The following is a 19,700-nucleotide window of genomic DNA, read 5'->3' as shown; positions in this document are numbered from 1 at the left end:
GTTTTTTTGAGACGGAGTCTTGCTCTATTGCCAAGGATGGAGTGCAGTGGTGCGCTCTCAGCTCACTGCAACCTCAGCCTCCCAGATTCAAGTGATTCTCCTGCTTCAGCCTCCCAAGTAGCTGGGATTACAGGCATGTGCCACCACTCTCAGCTAATTTTGTGGTTTTAGTAGAGACGGGTTTTCACTATGTTGGCCAGGCTGGTCTCGAACTCCTGGCCTCAAGGAATCCACCTGTCTCAGCCTCCCAAAAGTGTTAGGATTATAGTCGTGAGCCACCGTGCCCAGGTCCAGCTGCTATTTGAATGCCTCTCATTTGCTTCTCAGGACACATAGGTGAGTTAGGTAACAGTATATTCATGTCACCAGTGATAAAATGGAGCCTCAGAGAGGTTAAGTGACTAACCTCAAAGTGGTGTAGCAGGAATTTGAACCTAAGAGTTTCACTCCAGTCCCTAATAGTCACCGGACAAAAAATACAAATTTTGCCACAGAATCTGCTCATTTCCGCCAAACAGGGCAAACCCATCCTCCGTAAAGGCAAGTCTTGTATCAAGCAGGCTTCAACACAAATATTCGCCCACCAGCTGCTTAAAACTCACCTCCTGGGCCGGGCACAGTGGCTCACGCCTGTAATCCCAGCATCCTGGGAGGCTGAGGCGGGTAGACCATCTGAGGTCAGGAGTTCGAGATCAGCCTGGCCAACATGGGGAAAACCCGTCACTACTAAAAATACAAAAATTAGCTGGGCATGGTGATGAACTTCTGTAATCCCAGCTACTCAGGAGGCTGAGGCAGGAGAATTGATTGAACCTGCCTCAGTGAGCTTGCAGTGAGCCAAGATCACGACACTGCACTCCAGCCTGGGTGACAGAGCGAGACTCTGTCTCAAAAAAAAAAAAAAGAAAAGATAAAAAGAAAAGCTCACCTTCTGTATTCTCAAACAGACCAGCTCCTGCCAACCCCCTATCACCACTTCTCCTACCGAGCACGCAAGAAACCAGGGAGGAAAAGGTCAGTTCCCCAAGAATAACAAAGCCCATGAAAACTAGTTCAAGTTACTATCAGACAATGTTGTTTATTATTTCACACAAAAGTTAGACCAAGGCCACGGCGCCGTTAAACACCTCCCTCCCCACCCACGCATGGCTCAAAAACCACCCCAACCCTGCTATAAAAACAATAGAACACAACAAAAATACTGCATTTGAGGCTGAGCCAGGAACAGAGTGGCTCCAACAAAAATAAGACAAAAACACAAGACACAACATCTTTTCAGGTTTATGTAAAAATTGCCATGGCCCACGGGGAAAGTGGTCATGGCTGTGTCAACAGGGATACTTCAAACTCAGGGCTTTTGGAGGTTTGAGACAGCTGCCACATTAGGGTGTCTTCCAGGCTCTGCTGCAGGAACTGAGGATGCTGAAGGGCAGGGCTGATCCCTTGGCCCACTCTGAAGTTTAGGCCATTGACTGGATGTGCTTTTCGTTGGGGAAGATGCCATAGGCTCCTTCCTCCTTTCCAGAGAGAGGGACACAGTGAGAGGGCTGGAGGCCCTGAAAGCCTCCAGTGCCCACGATAAGGAAGCCAGCCAAGAGATTTCCCTCTCTAGAAAGAAGGCCTTCCACTGGACAAAGTTCATGGCCCTGGGAGCCAGCATGTCTGCATTCACATGGCATAAAGCCCTACAGCAACTGTCGCCACCAGAAAGCTGAGTGTAAGGACCCATCGGAGAAGCGGGGCCTGTGAGCGGGTGTTGAGCAGGGGCTTCCCTCTGGGAGTCTCCACGGGGGCAGAGTCTGAAAGAGAAAACAGGGCAAGGTCAATAACAGGTGGGCGTGCATCAGGGTGTCTGATGTCATAGAAAAGCAAAGCAGAGTGGCCTCAGGGTCTGCAGTACAGTCCCTGCCCAGTGCCAGGATTCTGCAAGACCACAAACAGGTGTCCCTCTAGCCACTGCTTGAATATCTTCAAAGACGGGCAGCTCACTACTTCTCCAAGCTGTCTGTTCTTCCCTGTGCAGCCAGGCCACGTTGTGAAAACATTCTTGGGCCTAGGCATGGTTTTCAGACTTGTGCCTGTGCCCTGTCCTCTCCTTAAACTTTGCCAGCGATTAGGTACGAGCTGTAAATCTTTCTCTCAGACTCACACATTTGCTAAGCATGGTGATGATGGGGCAGGGGCTAGAAAGCAGGAGCTCCGAAGTTCAGTCCCATCCCTGGTTATTAAAACATGATAGGGCCGGGCGCAGTGGCTCACGCCTATAATCCCAGCACTTTGGGAGGCCAAGGCAGGTGGATCACGAGGTCAGGAGTTCAAGACCAGCCTGGCCAATATGGTGAAACCCCGTCTCTACTAAAAATACAAAAAATTAGCTGGGTATGGTTAGGGGTTCCTGTAATCCCAGCTACTTGGGAGGCTGAGGCAGAGAACTGCTTGAACCCGGGAGGCAGAGGTTGCAGTGAGCCAAGATCGTGCCCCTGCACTCCAGCCTGGGCAACAGAGTGAGACTCCATCTCAAAAAAAAAAAAAGATTTAAAATGTGATAGGCCAGAGCCAGCCGTGCAACCTGGGTAGATGTGCCACCCGCCTCCTCCTCAGGCACAGAGTGGGTGCTCCCTAGGTCTTTAGAAGCAGGACAGAGTCCAGAGCAGGTCTCTGGAACCAGACCAGCTGGGTTTCAATCCTAGCCCCACCCTGGGCTATAAGAAGGGCTTCCCCAGAGAAAACAGGGCCGTAGGTCTGGTGGCCCAGGGCTGCGGTCACAGGAAGTACAAGCAAGCAGTTACGCTGTGACATTTACATGTGTGTTGTTCATATTAAAGGCTCCTGCTCCTTCTGATACATTAGGGTGCAGTTCTCAAATGTTGTGGTTCCAAAACTCCTTTATACTCAAATGCAACCAAGCATCCAAAAGAGCTTTTGTTTGTGTGAGTATAGCTATCACTATTTACAAAATTAGAAATTAAAACTGATAAATTCTTTCTTTTTTTTTTTTTTTTTGAGATGGAGTCTCGCTCTGTCACCCAGCCTGGAGTACAGTGGTGCAATCTCGGCTCACTGCAACCTCCACCTCCCAGACTCAAGAGATTCTCCTGCCTCAGCCTCCCGAGTAGCTGGGATTACAGGCGTGCACCATCATGCCCAGCTAATTTTTATATTTTAGTAGAGACGGGGTCTCCCACATTGGCCAGGCTGGTCTCAAACTCCTTACCTCAAGTGATCCCCCTGCCTCAGCCTCCCAAAGTGCTGGGATTACAGGCATGAGCCACCGTGCCTGGCCAAAACTGAGAAATTCTTTTTTTTTTTTTTTTTTTTAGATGGAGTCTCGCTGTGTCGCCCAGGTTGGAGTGCAGTAGTGGCGCCATCTGGGCTCACTGCAAGCTCCGCCTCCCGGGTTCACACCATTCTCCTGCCTCAGCCTCCAGAGTAGCTGGGACTACAGGCGCCCGCCACCACGCCCAGCTAATTTATTTGTTGTTGTTGTTGTTTGAGATGGAGTCTCACCCAGGCTGGAGTGCACCCATGGTGGCTCTCGCCTGTAACTGCAGCACTTGGGGAGGCAGAGGCAAGAGGATTGCTTGAAGGCAGGTGTTCAAGACTGGCCTGAGAACCTGTCCTTACAGGGGCAGTGGGGTGGGGCAGCAGGAAACAACACCCACCACCACCAAACATTCAGAAAACAGAGGAGTAGAGATACTAGAGTCAGACAGCCAGGTCCCTCCATGTGTAGCCCAGAGGAAGTGCCCCTTCCTGGATGCTCTCACCTTGCACTTTGTTGCTGGCCCGCTGGCGAAGACCTGGTGCCCGTGAGGGGCTCTGGTCCTTGGTGTCATGGGTCAGCAGCTCCTGCAACTCCTCAAAGAGCTAAAAGACAAAAGACACACATGCCTGTCTCAGTGAGAGACGCTACCAGGTCCCAGCTGAAGGTAGGACCTTAAGTTGTGTTAGGAAATACTTTGGAAATAACAAGATGGTAAGAAAAATATTGGCCGGGCATGGTGGTGCGCCCCTGTAATCCCAGCACTTTGGGAGGCCAAGGTGGGCACATCACGAGGTCAGAAGTTTGAGACCAGCCTAGCCAACATAGTAAAACCCCATCTCTACTAAAGATACAAAAAATTAGCCGGGCGTGGTGGCACATGTCTGTAATCCCAGCTACTCGGAAGGCTGAGGCAGGAGAATTGCTTAAACCTGGGAAGCTGAGGTTGCAGTGAGCTGAGATCGCCCCATTGCACTCCAGCCTGGGTGACAGGGCGAGACTCTGTCTCAAATAAATAAATAAATAAATAAATAAATAAATAAATAAAATTCATGTCCCTTTCATCCACCTTAAGAGATAAGATGTTCCAAGCCCAATTGGCTCCCCTGCCTGCTCTTGCCCTCCCAACCCACAACAATGATCCCGGATTTAGAGTTCACTGTGGCGGCCCATGTCCTTAGCCTGTGTCTCATGCAAAAGGCTGCATTGCTTGTTTTGAAATAATATTAAGTGGTATCCTAGTACATGCACTCTTCTGCGGCTGCTTTCTTCCCTTGAGTTTAGATTTGTGAAATTCAGCCTTGGTGAGGTGTGCTGAATGGTATTTGTTAGCCTTGCAGATCAGGAAACTGTAGCTCCTACAGGTTAAGTGCTTTGCCCAAGGACTGATAGGCACCAAGAGCTGTTTTTTTTTTTTTTTAAATACGAAGTCTCGCTCTGTTGCCCAGGCTGGAGTGCAGTGGCAAGATCTTGGCTCACTGCAAGCTCCGCCTCCCGGGTTCACACCATTCTCCTGCCTCAGCCTCCCGAGTAGCTGGGACTACAGGTGCACGCTACTATGTCTGGCTAATTTTTTCATGTTTTTGTAGAGATGGGGTCTCACTGTGTTACCAGGGTTGGTCTCAAACTCCTGGGCTCAAGCCATTTTCCTGCTTTGGCCTTCCAAAGTGTTGGTATTATAGGTGCGAGCCTGAGAGCCAGTTCTGACTCCAAATCCCTTTTCTTTTAAAAACATTTTTTTCCTTTAAATTTTTTGTTAATTTTTTTTTTTTTTTTTGATAGAGACAGGGTCTCGCCATGTTGCTCAGGCTGGTCTGCAACTCCTGAGCTCAAGCAATCCGCCCACCTTGGCTTCCCAAAGGGCTGGGATTACAGGCGTGAGCCACTGCACCTGGCCCTTTTCTTTTGCCTACACTTCTCTGAAAGACACAGATTTTCTTCCTCCAAGACTGATTGGATTTTCTGAAGGGGGAGGGTGGAAGGGAAAGGCCTTGTTCTGTAACCGGGGCCAGGCCCAGAATCTTCTGCAATCCACGGCTGGGGGTAGGGAGCCAGGAGGGCATGAGCCTGAGCCCCAGGCCCCATGGCACCTCCAGGGGGTGGCAGAGAGAGAAGGCTCTATGACATCTGGGTAGAAGGAGCCCCTCACTTCTCCACCTCTGCCCAAGAATTCATCCTTCCAGGCTTTGCTCAAACCCCACCTTCCCCCTGGATTTGAGACACTTGTAGAAAGAGGTAAGCCTCTCTGGCTAGGCTGAGAATCCCTGGAAGGCAGAGGCTACCTGTAACCCTGGGAGTGCCAACCTGGCTATACACTAGTGCACACACAACTTATACGTTGCCACAGACTGTTGTCACAGAGAGTTACAACTGATTCTCATGTCCCATTATGACAATAGTGAATGTTTGAGGGCTTCCTCTGTGCCAGACACTGCTGTGGGGACTTTACTGCTGTAAACTCACTCAAGCCTTATAAGTCTAAGATGTAGGTACCACTATTATCCCTATTTTACAGATAGGGAAACTGAGGTACAGAGAGATGAAGGCATTTGCCCAAGATCACCCAGCTAGTAAGTGGCAAGTGCTGGAACCCTGGTTCCCTGTGTTAACCATGACCCATAGCACCCTCCCCTACAATGAGAAGGGTCCCTTGGAGGAACAGCAGGGGGCGGCAGAGGCTGCCCCAGGCTGCCCGACCCTCACCTGGATGTTGAGCAGGAACGCGGTCTTGGCCTCTTCTAGCACCCTCTGCCTGACCGCGGGAGTCATCTCCAGGGAGTTCATGCGGGAGCGGTAGAGCTGCTTGAACTTGGTGGCACTGGCAATGTTGGGGAAGGTGAAGAAGGCCAGGCCCTCGCCAGAGCTGGGCAGGTCCAGGGCTTTCTGAGCAATCTTCTTGAGCACCTGGCCCCCAGACAGGTCACCCAGGTAGCGGGTGTAGGCATGGGCCACCAGCAGCTCGGGCTCTGTGCGCCCCACCTTGTGGAGCCGCTTCACATAGCGCTGCATGGCCGGTGTGTAGGGGATGACCTCCTGCCAGCGGGGCCCGTACCAGAAGGCCAGGTCCTGCTCCAGGGCGGCCTTGCGGTGCAGCTCTTCTGGGAAGTAGACAGGGGCGAAGACTGGGCTCTCCTTGTTGCACTCAATCTCCTCCTCCAGGGCCACATAGATGTGGTACAGGGAGGCCATCACCAGCTGAAAGCAGAGTGAGCAGGTCAGGCCGCCAGCCACATAGAAGACCCCCACCTCTGTCCGTCCCCTCCACTACTGCCTTTGGAAAGGCCCCCATCACTTCTCAGCTGGGCTCTGACTCCTTCTGCCACCCCTCGCTACAATCCTCTTCACACAGCAGCCAGAGGGATTTTTACAAGAGAAAAAGACGATCATGTACTTTCTCAGCCTAAAACTCTTTTACCCCACTGGGCAAAACAAGCAGCCTAACTGAATCCTTATATAAAGATCCAACAAACCAGCCCAGTGTGGTGGCTCAAACCCCTGTAATCCCTGCACTTTGGGAGGCTAAGGCGGTAGGATTGCTTAAAGCCAGGAGTCTGAGACCAGCCTGGGCAACATAGCCCAAAACCCACCTCTACAAAAAATTCTTTTAAAAAACTAGCTGGCTGGGTCCAGGCGCAGTGGCTCACACCTGTAATCCCAGCACTTTGGGAAGCCAAGGTGGGTGGATCACAAGGTCAGGAGATCAAGACCATCCTGGCTAACAAGGTGAAACCCCGTCTCTACTAAAAACACAAAAAAATTAGCCGGGCGTGGTGGAGGCCACCTGTAGTCCCAGCTACTCGGGAGGCTGAGGCAGGAGAATGGCGTGAACCCGGGAGGCGGAGCTTGCAGTGAGCCGAGATCGCACCACTGCACTCCAGCCTGGGCAACAGAGCGAGATTCCATCTCAAAAAAATAAATAAATAAAAATAAATAAACTAGCCAGCTGGACGCGGTGGCTCACGCCTGTAATCCCAGCACTTTGGGAGGCTGAGGCAGGTGGATCACGAGATCAGGAGTTTGAGACCAGCCTGGCCAAGAGACCAGCCTGGGCAATATGGTGAAACCCCATCTCTACTAAAAACACAAAAATTGGACAGGCATGGTGGCAGGCACCTGTAATCCCAGCTACTCAGGAGGCTGAGTCAGGAGAATTGCTTGAACCCAGGAGGCAGTGGTTGCAGTGAGCCGAGATTGTGCCATTGCACTCCAGCCTGGGCAACAGAGCAAGACTCCGACTCAAAAAAAAAAAAAAAAAAAAAAAAGCCAGGTGTGGGTATGGCGGTGCATGCCTATAGTCCCAGCTACTCCAGAGGCCGAGGCAGGGGTATCACTTGAGCCCAGGATTTCAAGGTTGCAGTGAACTGTGATCATATCACTGAACTCCAGCTTGGGGAACAGAGTGAGCAAGACCCTGTCTCAGAAAACAAACAAAAAAAATCCAACAAAGGAATTGCTATTCCCATTTTATAGAAAAGGAAACTAAGGATTAGAGAGTGTATGAGACATGGAGGTTGCACAGCTAGTAAGAAATGAAACTGGATTGAAGACCGGGCATTGCTAGGGACCCACCATGGCTCAGGAGAGGGGGATAGCTGAAATGAAAGTGCTTAAAGGAGACTGGCCATGTGCTTCTGGCTTTTGACCTCTGCATGACCAACTACAGGGCACAATTCTCCTTCCTGGAGGCCTATTCTGAACCCCACCACCTCTGGATGCTGGGCTGAGGCAACAGGTCTTGAGTGTACCTTGGCTTGGGGCACTAACTCCCGTTACACATTAATACACCCGTTTGAATTTGAAGGAGGACAAAGTTAAGACATTTAGGTTGGAGTTTCCAAGTTATTGCTGAGCCATAAACATTGAAAGCAGCTCTATTCCTTGAGGGGACAGAAAGCCAGGTAGCCTGGTACAAAAGAGCCTGGGTTTTTGCGTGTGACCGACCTGGTTCTTACCCAACTCTGCCAGTCCTTAGCTGTGTGACCACGGGTGAGCCACTTGCTTTCTCTGGTCCCAGCTTCCTATCCTATCTTAGAGCAGATGGTCTGAGGTCTGTGTGACTGTGCTAGCCAACTGTGCTAGTCAGTTCCCTCACCTGCCACATACTAGATGGGGCTGGTGTGAGGATTAAGTGAGAGGATCTGGGCCAGCACAGAGGGCAGCCTGGCACTTAGCGCTCACATGAGAAAGGCTGTGATAAGTGCCACGTCCACCAGCTTAATGTAAGTGAGCACTGGATTCTCTCACGGATCTTGGTGCCTCCTTGGAACCCTGTGACTTAGAGGCAAAATCCAAAGTCTAAGCTGGCTGGGGATGGGATATTCCAGCATTCACCTCCCTGCACCCACTGTCTCCAGTCACACTGCAGCAACTGGGTGTACCTCATCTTTTTAAGGGAGCAGGGAGGAGGATGAAGAAGACCCATTACAGGCCCAAGGACCCCACCCAGCCTGGAACCACAGGTTAAATCTCTCCTCATTAAAGCATGTCTCAGCCGGGTGGTGGCTCACACCTGTAATCCCAGCACTTTGGGAGGCCAAGGCGGGTGGATCATCTGAGGTCAGGAGTTCGAGACCAGCCTGGCCAACATGGTAAAACCCTGTCTCTACTTAAAAAATACAAAAATTAGCCAGGCGTGGTGGTGGGCACCTGTAGTCCCAGCTACTTGGGAGGCTGAGGCAGGACAATCACTTGAACCCAGGAGGCGGAGGTTTCAGGGCACTGAGATCTTGCCATTGCACTCCAGCCTGGGCAACAGAGTGAGACTCTGTCTCAAATAAAATAAAAAAAATAAAGCATGTCTCATGTTGGAAGTAGGGGGTGGCAGAGGGTACAGATTGCAAAAGGGACTGGGATGAAGGTGGTGGGATATAGCTCCCTACTCCCCACCCCCATACCCTCTGTTCAACCTGAACAAGCCTTTCCCCATGCCGATGTTTTAACACCCAGTATCTTCCCCGTTCTTCGTCAAGTGCTTTCCTTCTATTTGCATGAATTTCACAACAGTGCTGAGAAACAGCAAAATCAGTACCTGGCATATAGTGGGTGCTTAAGAAAGCCCTGCTGTTGAAATCCTCTTTTACAGATGGGGAAAACGTGGCTTAGGGAGATTAGATGAGGCACCCTCAGTCTCACTGTTAGAAAAGGATTCTGTTAAGACCCCAACCTATATTATTCCTTATCCTCAGAGGCAAATTAGAATTAGGTCAGGAGTACAAGCTCTGAAACAACATCAGTCTTGGTTGATTTCAGCCTTTTCCACTTACTGGCCGTGTGACCTTCTGTTAGTCACTTAACCTCTCTGAGCCTTCCAGTCCTCATCTTTCTCATCAGGGTTGAAGCACAGATTAGAAACCAAGTGTACAAAATGCCCAACATGGAACCAGTGCTCAGTCAACAGCACTGCTGCCCCAGCCCCTCCACAACATTACAGAGCAGGCTGAACTTGCTGTGTGACCTTGGGTAACTCACCTTCCCTCTCTGAGCCTCAGTGTCATCTTTTTTTTTTTTTTTTTTGAGATGGAGTCTTGCTCTGTGGCCCAGGCTGGAGTACAGTGGCGCGATCTCGGCTCACTGCAACCTCCTCCTCACAGGTTCAAGTGATTCTCCTGCCTCAGCCTCCCAAGTAGCTGGGACTACAAGTGCCCGCCACCACGCCCGGCTAATTTTTTGTCAATCTCCTGACCTCGTGATCCACCTGCCTCGGTCTCCCAAAGTGCTGGGATTACAAGCGTGAGCCACCGTGCCCAGCTCAGTGTCATCATTTTTAAGATGACTGTACTGGACATGCCCATCTGGTCCCTCAGCATCCCCACTTAAACCACTGGTCTGAGCCTTGGGTCCACCCACACCTGCCACACCCTACACCAGGGCTAGTCCCACCAAGCCACATACCTTGAAGCCCTCTCGGGTCACCTGGCCCTTCTGAAAGTTCCTCATGAACTCAGCATTCTCTGCCTGGGTGTGCACCTCCTTGGTGGCCTCCTTCAGGGCCTCTGACAAATCCTGGGGCATGCTGAGGAGGAAATGGGAAAGGTGAACACAAAGCTGGCTGGGGGTGGGGTCTTTCCCAACTGCTGAGCCACCCACCTGTGGGCAGGCCTTCAAGAGACTCCCATCCTCATTCAGGCCATGTTCTCAATCGCTTTAAGATGCAGCCTTGTGGCTGGGCACGGTGGCTCACGCCTGTAATCCCAGCACTTTAGGAGGCCAAGGCAGGTGGATCACCTGAGGTCAGGAGTTCGAGACCAGCCTGGCAAACATGGTGAAACCCCATCTCTACTAAAAATACAAAAATTAGCCGGGCATGGTGGCGGGTGCCTGTAATCCCAGCGATCATGCCTGTAATTGCTTGAGCCCCGGAGGCAGAGGTTGCAGTGAGCTGAGATCACACCACTGCACTCCAGCCTTGGTGACAGAAACTCCATCTCAAAAAAAGAAAAAAAAGGCCGGGCGCGGTGGCTCACGCCAGTTATCCCAGCACTTTGGGAGGCCGAGGCGGGTGGATCATGAGGTCAGGAGATTGAGACCATCCTGGCTAGCACGGTGAAACCCCATCTCTACTAAAAATACGAAAAATTAGCTGGGCGCGATGGCGGGCGCCTGTAGTCCCAGCTACTCGGGAGGCTGAGGCAGGAGAATGGTGTGAACCCGGGAGGCGGAGCTTGCAGTGAGCAGAGATCGCGCCACTGCACTCCAACCTGGGTGACAGAGCGAGACTCCGCCTCAAAAAAAAAAAAAGAAAGAAAGAAAAAAAGAAAAAAAAAAGAGCCAGGCATGGTGGCTCACACCTGTAATCCTAGCACTTTGGGAGGCTGAGGCAGGCAGATCACCTGAGGCCAGGAGTTTGAGCCCAGCCTGGCCAACATGGTGAAACCCTATCTCTACTAAAACGACAAAAAAAAAAAAAAAAATTAGCCGGGCATGGTGGTGGGCGCCTGTAATCCTAACTACTTGGGAGGCTGAGGCAGGAGAATGGCTTGAACCCAGGAGGCGGAGTTTGCAGTGAGTAAAGATCGCGCCACTGCACACCAGCCTGGGCAACAGAGCAAGACTCCATCTCAAAAAAAAAAAAAAGCAAAAAAAAAAAAACAAATTCAGGCTGGGCGTGGTGGCTCTCGCAGCCTTGTAAACACTCTTCAGTCATTAAAACACTAAATAATACAGTCCCCCAAACCAAGGGGGAAATCCTGGTACAGGTAGTTCGCAGTGGAGAGGAGGAGGAGGTACAGCATAACCCAGGAAGGAGCAGCAGCCCCATGAACGGGCATCTCCAAGTTTGTAATTGCTTTGATTGGCTTTTAGACCCAATATTTAATTCAGTTATTTTGTTAAAGTTTCAGATGCAAATCTCATGACCCCCTATCATGTTATGCTCATCACGAAGGCATCAGGGTTAAAAAACCTGAGAAATTCTGCTTTGGTCAAAGAAAAAGTCTTTCCGGGAGTATTTCTGTCATGGGTCCGTATCCCTGCCTCCCCCACAGAATTGGCATTTTTCCCTTTTCTCCTGCCCTGCTTCCCGGAACATCATCCCCTGTTCTACAACACAGCTGGTCAAATTCTCGGGAGAAATGGCACATGTCAGTAAGTCCCAGCTACTCTGGAGGCTGAGGTGGGAGAATGCTTGAGCCCAGGAGTTTAAAAAAAAAAAAAATTATTGAAAGAAGGGAATGAGTGAGACCTGGAGGTGGGCAGACCAAGGTTCAAGGCCCAGTTCTGACACCTGCTGACTGAGCACTCTTGGGCATGTCGCCTCCCTTAACTGGGCAATCTGTGAGACACGGAACACCGTAGCCAGGGTGATGTCTGGCTCAGGTCCTCCGTAGCTAGTGAGGGACAGATGCCACCAAGAGAACCAAGCATGCTTCCCCAGGCTGGCGGAGCCCCAGGGATCTAGATTCAGCAGAGAGCAGCTCCAAGCACACCTCAAAAGTTGGATTAAAACAAAACTGGCTCCCTCACGGGGAAGCCCCAGAGATCTAGATTCAGTAGAGCAACTCCAAACACAACTCGAAAGTTGGATTAAAAAAAAATTGGCTACCTCAAAGGCTGGATACTCTAGGGACACTCCCATCTTGGTCACCAACCTCATACCAGGGTGCCAGACATGTAAATTACAGTTCCTCCTTCCAACTACCCTCCGGGCACAGGCAGGATCAGAACCCCGAGCCTCCTGACTCCAGAGCCAAGTGTCTGGCTCCTGGGCTCTGTCGCTGCGTGGCAGTGTCCCGGGGTGGGGCTGGGATGCGAGCAGGGTTGGGAGGGAAAAGCGCCCGTCCCGCGCCCCGCGCTTGCCTGTCGGGTTGCGGACGCTCCATCCGGCCGGTGCTGGGCTCGTTCGTGCTGGCTCCGCGGGCGGCGGCTGCGCTGAGGACGCTCGAGAGGAGGCAGGCGTTGACTGTGCCGGAGCCGCGGCCGGTCACATTTATGCTTGGCAGGTCACGTGGGCCAGGCGGAACAGCTGATCCCCACTTTCTGGCCGAGCGTTGCAACACCCGCAGGGGCCCGCGCCCAGCCCGTCCGGGGCCAGTGTGGGGTGGAGACGAGCAGTCATATGACCCTCGGGAAACAAAGTCTGGCCATAGGACTTTTAGAGAAAACACACACACAAACACACACACACCCTTTAAGGAAATCGGAGAAGCTGCAGGTTCTGGGTGTGATTTTGCTCCTTCCAGAGTCCCCCCTTCTGCTCCCTGTCCCCTTGGGACTTGATGCACCCCAGGCGTCCCAGAAGGTTCCAGAAAGCTGGGAGGCAGCGCTGCTCAGAGCAAGAGGCTGGTGGGCAACATCAGGAACTTAGCAACCCCAGGCTCTGCTGTCTCCAGCTCCCTAAAATGTCACCTGCTGGAATCCTCTGCTGACTGCTTGGCTCCTCACACCCCCTTTAAATGTACATTTAGGATCTGTTTTTTGAGTTCCTGTCAAAAAACAGAGACTCTAGTATTTTCGTGGTTCATCCCTACAACTGACCTGTGAGGGTAGATCGCTCCTATTTTACAGATGGGGAAACTGAGGCTCAGAGGGGTGCAGTGGTGTCATACATAAAGCAGGAAGCCAGTGTCCAAACCCAGGGAGGAGACTAAGTCCCCGCCTGCCTCCTCCACACTCTGGCAGCACCTGGTACCCTCCTGGACTGGGACACCTGTCATACAAACTGCTTCCCTGCTGGAATGCGTGGGACACTCTTCCAGACACATTCAGGTCTGACTTATACTTAGTGCCTGGTCAGGGCCCGGAGCAGAGCTGGACCTTGCTGATCACCTATTGAATCGATTCTGCATGAGGTGGACTGCTTAGAACTCAGGGGAAATAGGGTCACTGGGTGAACCCACAGGACAAAACAAATGGACCAGATGATTCATACAGTCCTTTTCCAATACTATCATTCTCATTCTAAGATTTTTTTTTTTTTTTAAGATGGCTTTCAGGCCTGGCATGGTAGCTCACACCTGTAGTCCCAGCACTTTGGGAGGTTGAGGTGGGAAGAGTGCTTTGAGCCCAGTTGAGGTGGGAAGATTGCTTTGAGTTCGAGACTGGCCTGGGCAACATAGGGAGACCCCGTCTCTACAAAATATAAAATAAATTAGCTGGGCATGGTGGCACATGCCTGTGGTCCCAGCTACTTGGGAGGCTGAGGCTGGAGGTTCACTTAAGCCTGGGATGTAGAGGCTGGAGTGAGCTGTGATCATGCTACTGTATTCTAACCTGGGCAACAGAACAAGACCCTGTCTCTCAAAAAAAAAAAAAAAAAAACTTCCTGGAATTCAACCTAGGGCCACTACAGCCCAGAGGCACTTCCGAGATTGTATTGGAAAGGATCATTCTCCCAAGGGTGAGCTAAGGGACCTTGAAAAAAATTCCCCTTCTTCCTCTGAAGGTTCCCTGAAAATCAACCGACAAAAGTCAGGTTAAGAGGAGAAAAGACATACAAAAATATATTGTAATGGGGTAATCACGGAAGAATGGTGACCCTGTAACCCAGTGCAGTACAGAGGCTACCTAGCCTTTTTTATGGGGGAGAAGGGAGATAGGGAATGCAGACAATTCTTTTGAAAGACAGTAAATCATTAGCAAGATGGAATGGCCCTGGAGGTGAAAGGCAGACTTTAAGGGAAGGTGGAGGTGGAGCTGCACAGGAACAAAGGTTGTCCTAGGCAGATAAAGTCCCCCAGGTAATCTTTTGGGACTGTCCTCAGAAGAACAAGTAAATCTGTCTGGGTCTGGTGATGACTCCCAGTTTCTTTCTCTCTCCAGTTGTTGATCTTTCCTGGATATTTGATGAGATTCCTAGAAAAAGGGCTTAACACTGGCCAGGCGCAGTGGCTCACGCCTGTAATCCCAGCACTTTGGGAGGCTGAGGCAGGAGAATCGCCTGAACCCGGGAGGAGGAGGAGGTTGCAGTGAGCCAAGATAGTGCCACTGCACTCCAGCCCGGGCGACAGAGCGAGACTCTGTCTCGAAAGAAAAAAAGACTTAACACAATTGCATTTCTTTTGGAAAGAAGTGTTCTTGGTCAGATAAGGAAATTCCAGAGAGAGTCTCTCCCTGCACTTGTTGGGGAAACAAGACAAGCTTAGAGGGGCCTTGACTCTGAGGCAGCTCCTAAGGTATCTCATCATGTCAAAGCACCAGTCGTCCTGGTATCACTTTCTGAGCCCCAACCGTGGCATGTAAAGCACAAAGGTGGAGACCTTGCCTACTTTGCTTTGTAAATTTCCAGTTCCTGAAATAGTGCCTGGCAGATCACAGACAGTTAATACTGAATGCATGCCTGAGTGAATAGATGCTTCAAGGTCTCTTTCTGGGAAAAAATAATAATATCGTTAGGCTGTAATATTGCCGGGCTGATAGAATGGGCTGGAACCAAGCCACAATTCCAAACTGTCATTCTAACCAGGCTTTATTGAGAATTTACTATGTGCAGAGACTTCATGCGCGATCAGAGACTTCATGCGCGTGATCGCAGCCCATCCTGACAACAGCCTTGCAAGCTATTTTCATCTCTATTTTGCCCACATAAGCACTGAGGGACAAAGAGGATAAGTCATTTTCCCAAGTCATACAGTTAATGATGGAAGAGCCAAGATTCAAACTACGGCACTTTGAAGCCAGTCCCCACAGTTCTGACCACCACACTCCAACCCTGCTCACAGAGGGTCCAGGAGTTTAGGGGAGATGAGTTTGCGTGTATAGATCCAGAGTCTGTCCATTCAGCGACCCTAGAGGGTAAAACTGATGAGCTCTGAACCCTTTTTATTTAACACAGGGAAGCAGAGACTCCAATAGCAGGAGGGACTTGGCCAGGCTATGCCCCCCATTGGAAAGAGAACCTCCAGTGACCCAGGGGTCCCGGCTCCCGGTCCGGGCTTGCTCTCTTTTCTAACTGTTCCCTGGGAGCCCCAGACTTGGTTAGAACAGCCCCCCACACAGAGGTTGCTGGGGTGCAAGAGGCCAGGCCGGAGTTGTTCTGGTCCTCTAGGCTGTCCCAGGGCTGAGTTTGTGTCCCTTTCGCATGCTGATTCAGCCTCCTGACTCCCCGTTCTTTTTAGTCAAGCAACAGGATGATCCAAATGCTATTCTCTCTCCTCCTGGTGGACCAAACAAAAGCCCCTTAAAGGTGTCCACATTCTAATCACCAGAACCTGTGAATAAGTTACCTTTTTGCTACCTTACATAGCAAAAGGATCTGGCAGAAGTGATTAAGTCAAAGATGTTGAGATGGGGAATTATCTTTGATTATCCTCTTGGGCCTTATAAGAGGGAGGCTGGATGGTTGCACATATAGAAGGTGACAAGGAAAGCAGAGGATAGAGAGAGAGACTGGGAGATGCCATGCTGCTAGCTTTGAAGATGGAGGATGAGGCCGGGCACGGTGGCTCACATCTATAATCCCAGCACTTTGGGAGGCTGAGGTGGGCTGATCACCTGAGGTCAGGAATTCAAGACCAGCCTGACCAACATGGTGAAACCCCCGTCTCTACTAAAAATACAGTAATTATCCAGGCAAAAAAAGTAGAGAACTTTCTCCTGCTGGAGGCAGAAGAGATGAGGCAGATGCAGAAGTCAGAGAGATGTGAAGCATAAGAAGGCCTCGGTGGATTGCAACATTAAATCAGGGGCAGATTGAGGTGGACTTCACAGGGTGGGAGCTGGCACACCCAGCAGGGGAAAGGCACAGACTTAGAAAAGACAAACAAGAGGCTTCTGCCGTTTTCTAGAAGTTTCACTTCCTCCTGCCTACCATTAAAGCTGCCCTTTCACCTCCCACCTAAAGAGAAGCTGAGGAGGCACTGGTGACTCAGCAAAATCTAGCAAAATCTGCCTTCCCTTTGTTTCCGCGAGTCCCCCCTCCCAAACATGACGCAGCAGAAATGCAGCTGCACGAGGGGATGAGGAAATGGCGACTCAGTATTCCCAAGGCGCCCTCAGGAAATAGAAGTGGTTTGGGCAGCAGGGAGGGGGGCGGGTCAGTGACTCGCCAGCCCCTAACAGTGAAAAACAAAGGCGAGGCCCTGGCGTGGGACGAATCATGGGGAGGCCTCTTGGCCAAGCTGGATGGTGGCTAAAGAGAATGAGGAGACCTTGCCTGGATATTCTCCTCAAGCAGGGGACATCCCCAGTAAATAAGGTCACAGACGATGTCCTGACCACACCCACACCCCACACAGACCCAGAAAGAACATGTGCTCAATTCTGCAGGGCAGGGGCTCCAGTGTGGGTCTGCAGCCTAACTGCTGTGTGACAGGCTGAAAAACAGCCTTCTTCAGCAAGGAAGACAAGCCCAAGTTATTTTTTAAAAATCCATAGACTGAGCCAAGTGTGGTGGCTCACGCCTGTAATCCCAGCACTTTGGGAGCTGAGGTAGGTGGATCACCTGAGGTCAGGAGTTCAAGACCAGCCTGGCCAACATGGTGAAACCCCATCTCTACTAAAAATACAAAAATTAGCCAGGCGTGGTGGCAGGTGCCTGTAATCCCAGCTACTCAGGGGGCTGAGGCAGGAGAATCGCTTGAACCCGGGAGGTGGAGGTTGCAGTGAGCTGAGATCGCACCACTGCATTCCAGCCTGGGTGAAAGAGCAAGACTCCATCTCAAAAAAAAAAAATCCATAGGCTGAACTGCAAAACACTGAACCCTTCCGATGGCAAGACACCCCATAAATAAGGTTGAAACCCCACAAACAGACTGGAAGGAAGTGTTTGCCACACATATGACAGACAAAAGATGAACATTTCTAATAAAAGAGCTCGCCAAAGCAATACACACACACACGCATAATGTATATAGAATTATATAAAATTCTAGAAAATTATGCAAGCTAGTCTAATTGGATCACTGGTTACCTAGTTGAAGTGAGGGGATTACCAAGGAGTACTAGGAAACTTTTGAGAGTGATGAATACACCCTTTATCTTGATTGTGGAGATGGTTTCACAGGTTATGAGTTGTGTCAAAATTCATCAACTTGTATACTTAAATATGTGCAGTTTATTGCATGCCAATTATATCTTCATGAAGCTGTAAAACAGATTCTACCCAGGCTTTCCTGAAGCTCTTCTCCTCACCTTATGGACCCCTCCAGGGGCCCCAGTTGCCCCCACCTCCATCCTAACTGTGAGCTCCTTGAAGTCAGCAAGGGCCATGTCAGATTCACCTTCCTATACCCTTAGCACAAGCCAGGCTTTCACTACATAGTTAATCAACAAGGCTTAGCAAGCAGGGTGAAATTCCCTGCCTAGTATCACACAGCTCATCAGGGATTTGAGGCCAGGTGTGTCTGGCTCACTCAGATTCCACAGCATCGCTGTCCTAGGAGCCCCTGGGCCTGAGGCAGCAAAGGGCATAGAATGGCAACATCTTTTCCAAACATGATGCAGCCTCTATTAGCACGTACTCAGTGACCAAAGACCCACAGCCAGACAAGAAGGCATTCTAGCCTTTGAAGGGTGCAGACTTCCAGGCCAGTCTTGCCAAAATGGAGTCTGACTATACCTCCCAGATCTGATATGCCCTGGTTCAACCTGATCAAGGTAATGTTAGCATAGTATAGACTAGCTAAAGCAATAAACTCTAGGCAAAAGGACTGCAGTCAAATCCAGGATCCATGACTTCCCATCTGTGTATACTGGAACCCCCTAAGCTTTTATTTCCTCATCTGACAAAATGAGGAATAATAACAGCATTGACTCAAGGGGATGTGGTGAGCACTAAATCAGTTTGATGCATGTGAGAAGCTTACAGTGAGGTTTGGCAGAGGAGGCACACAGTAAATGCTAACCATTATGTTGGTCAGAGAGGCATCCAGCTCCCCTTTCATGATTCAGCCAGAGCCTTTTTCCTATCTAGAAATTTCTGGATGATTCTGCAGTAAGGTGGGGGTCACTAACATCCAACAAACCTTGATTTCAGTCAGGAGTTTTGAATCTCAGGTTCTCCATATTTACCCTTTTTTTTTTTAGATGGAGTTTTGCTCTTGTTGCCCAGGCTGGAGTGCAGTGCCACGATCTCGGCTCACTGCAACCTCTGCCTCCTGGGTTCAAGCGATTCTCCTCCCTCAGCCTCTGAGTAGTTGGGATTACAGGCGTTCACCACCATGCCCAGCTAATTTGGGTATTTTTAGTAGAGACAGGGTTTCACCATATTGGCCAGGCTGGTCTTGAACTCCTGACCTCAGGTGATCCACCTGCCTTGGCCTCCCAAAGTGCTGAGATAGCGCTCAGGCTATATTTACCTTTACCTCAAAAAGTAAACTTCTCTGAAATAATTTCAAATGTCCAGAAAAGTTGCAAGCATAGTACAGAGAATTTCTATACACCTTCATCCAGATTCACCAGTTGTTAGCATTTTGTCACATTTGCTTTATCATATTCTCTCTTGATACATATGCATATATATTTTTAAATATATACAGATATAGATATCTCCTCCTGCCTCCATCTCCCAAATATCTGGGACTATATAGGCTCATGCCACCACACCTGGATAATGTTTTTCATTTTTAGTAGAGATGGGGTCTTGCTATTTTGCCCAGGCTGGACTCCAACTCCTGACGTCAGGGGCAGTCCTCCTGCCTTGGTCTCTCAGAGTGCTGGGATTACAGGTGTGAGCCACCATGCCTATCTACCCCCAAATTGTTTAGCATATATTATATCTGGAGTGCAGTCCCTGACATATGGTTATAAAAATCAGGAAATCTGGCTTTGATATAAATTCATTATATTGTAGAGGAGGCAAAATTTTACCTGTACCCTTTTAGAGTTTTCTGCTGGGCCTGAGAATTAAACTGACATGAGACAGATTAGTAGGAGAAAAGCATACACATTTTTTAACGTGCGTTTACATAACACGTGAGCCGTCCTAAGGAAAAGAAGACTCAAGGAAACAGAGCCAAACATTTACATGCTGATTTGGACACAGAGTAGTAAACTGTGAAAACGT

General features: G+C 50.1%; 1 protein-coding gene across 1 annotated transcript; it reads right to left on the bottom strand.

Moving 5' to 3' along the window:
• Positions 1 to 1,052: 1,052 nt before the first annotated feature.
• HMOX1 (heme oxygenase 1) lies at positions 1,053 to 12,788 on the bottom strand. Its single transcript, XM_055251504.2, has 5 exons — positions 12,557 to 12,788; positions 10,154 to 10,274; positions 5,966 to 6,457; positions 3,768 to 3,867; positions 1,053 to 1,799 (listed from the first exon to the last, which is right to left on the bottom strand). Exons 1-5 carry the CDS (start codon positions 12,577 to 12,579, stop codon positions 1,669 to 1,671), a joined length of 867 nt encoding a protein of 288 aa, XP_055107479.1. The 5' UTR covers positions 12,580 to 12,788; the 3' UTR covers positions 1,053 to 1,668.
• Positions 12,789 to 19,700: the final 6,912 nt, after the last annotated feature.

This window comes from Symphalangus syndactylus, chromosome 18 (genome assembly GCF_028878055.3).
Source record: "Symphalangus syndactylus isolate Jambi chromosome 18, NHGRI_mSymSyn1-v2.1_pri, whole genome shotgun sequence".
Lineage (NCBI taxonomy): Eukaryota > Metazoa > Chordata > Mammalia > Primates > Hylobatidae > Symphalangus > Symphalangus syndactylus.
The sequence above is the reverse complement of the archived record's forward strand: the minus strand, read 5'-3'. Positions and strand labels throughout refer to the sequence as shown.

What these genes read in the sequence shown, in the direction of transcription:
- HMOX1 (XM_055251504.2), bottom strand. Translation starts at nt 12,579, where the DNA reads ATGGAGCGTCCGCAACCCGACAG. An exon ending in GAGCGTCCGCAACCCGACAG is followed by an intron (nt 10,275 to 12,556) that starts GCAAGCGCGGGG and finishes TTTCCTCCTCAG; the next exon opens with CATGCCCCAGGATTTGTCAG. An exon ending in TGACCCGAGAGGGCTTCAAG is followed by an intron (nt 6,458 to 10,153) that starts GTATGTGGCTTG and finishes CTCTGCTTTCAG; the next exon opens with CTGGTGATGGCCTCCCTGTA.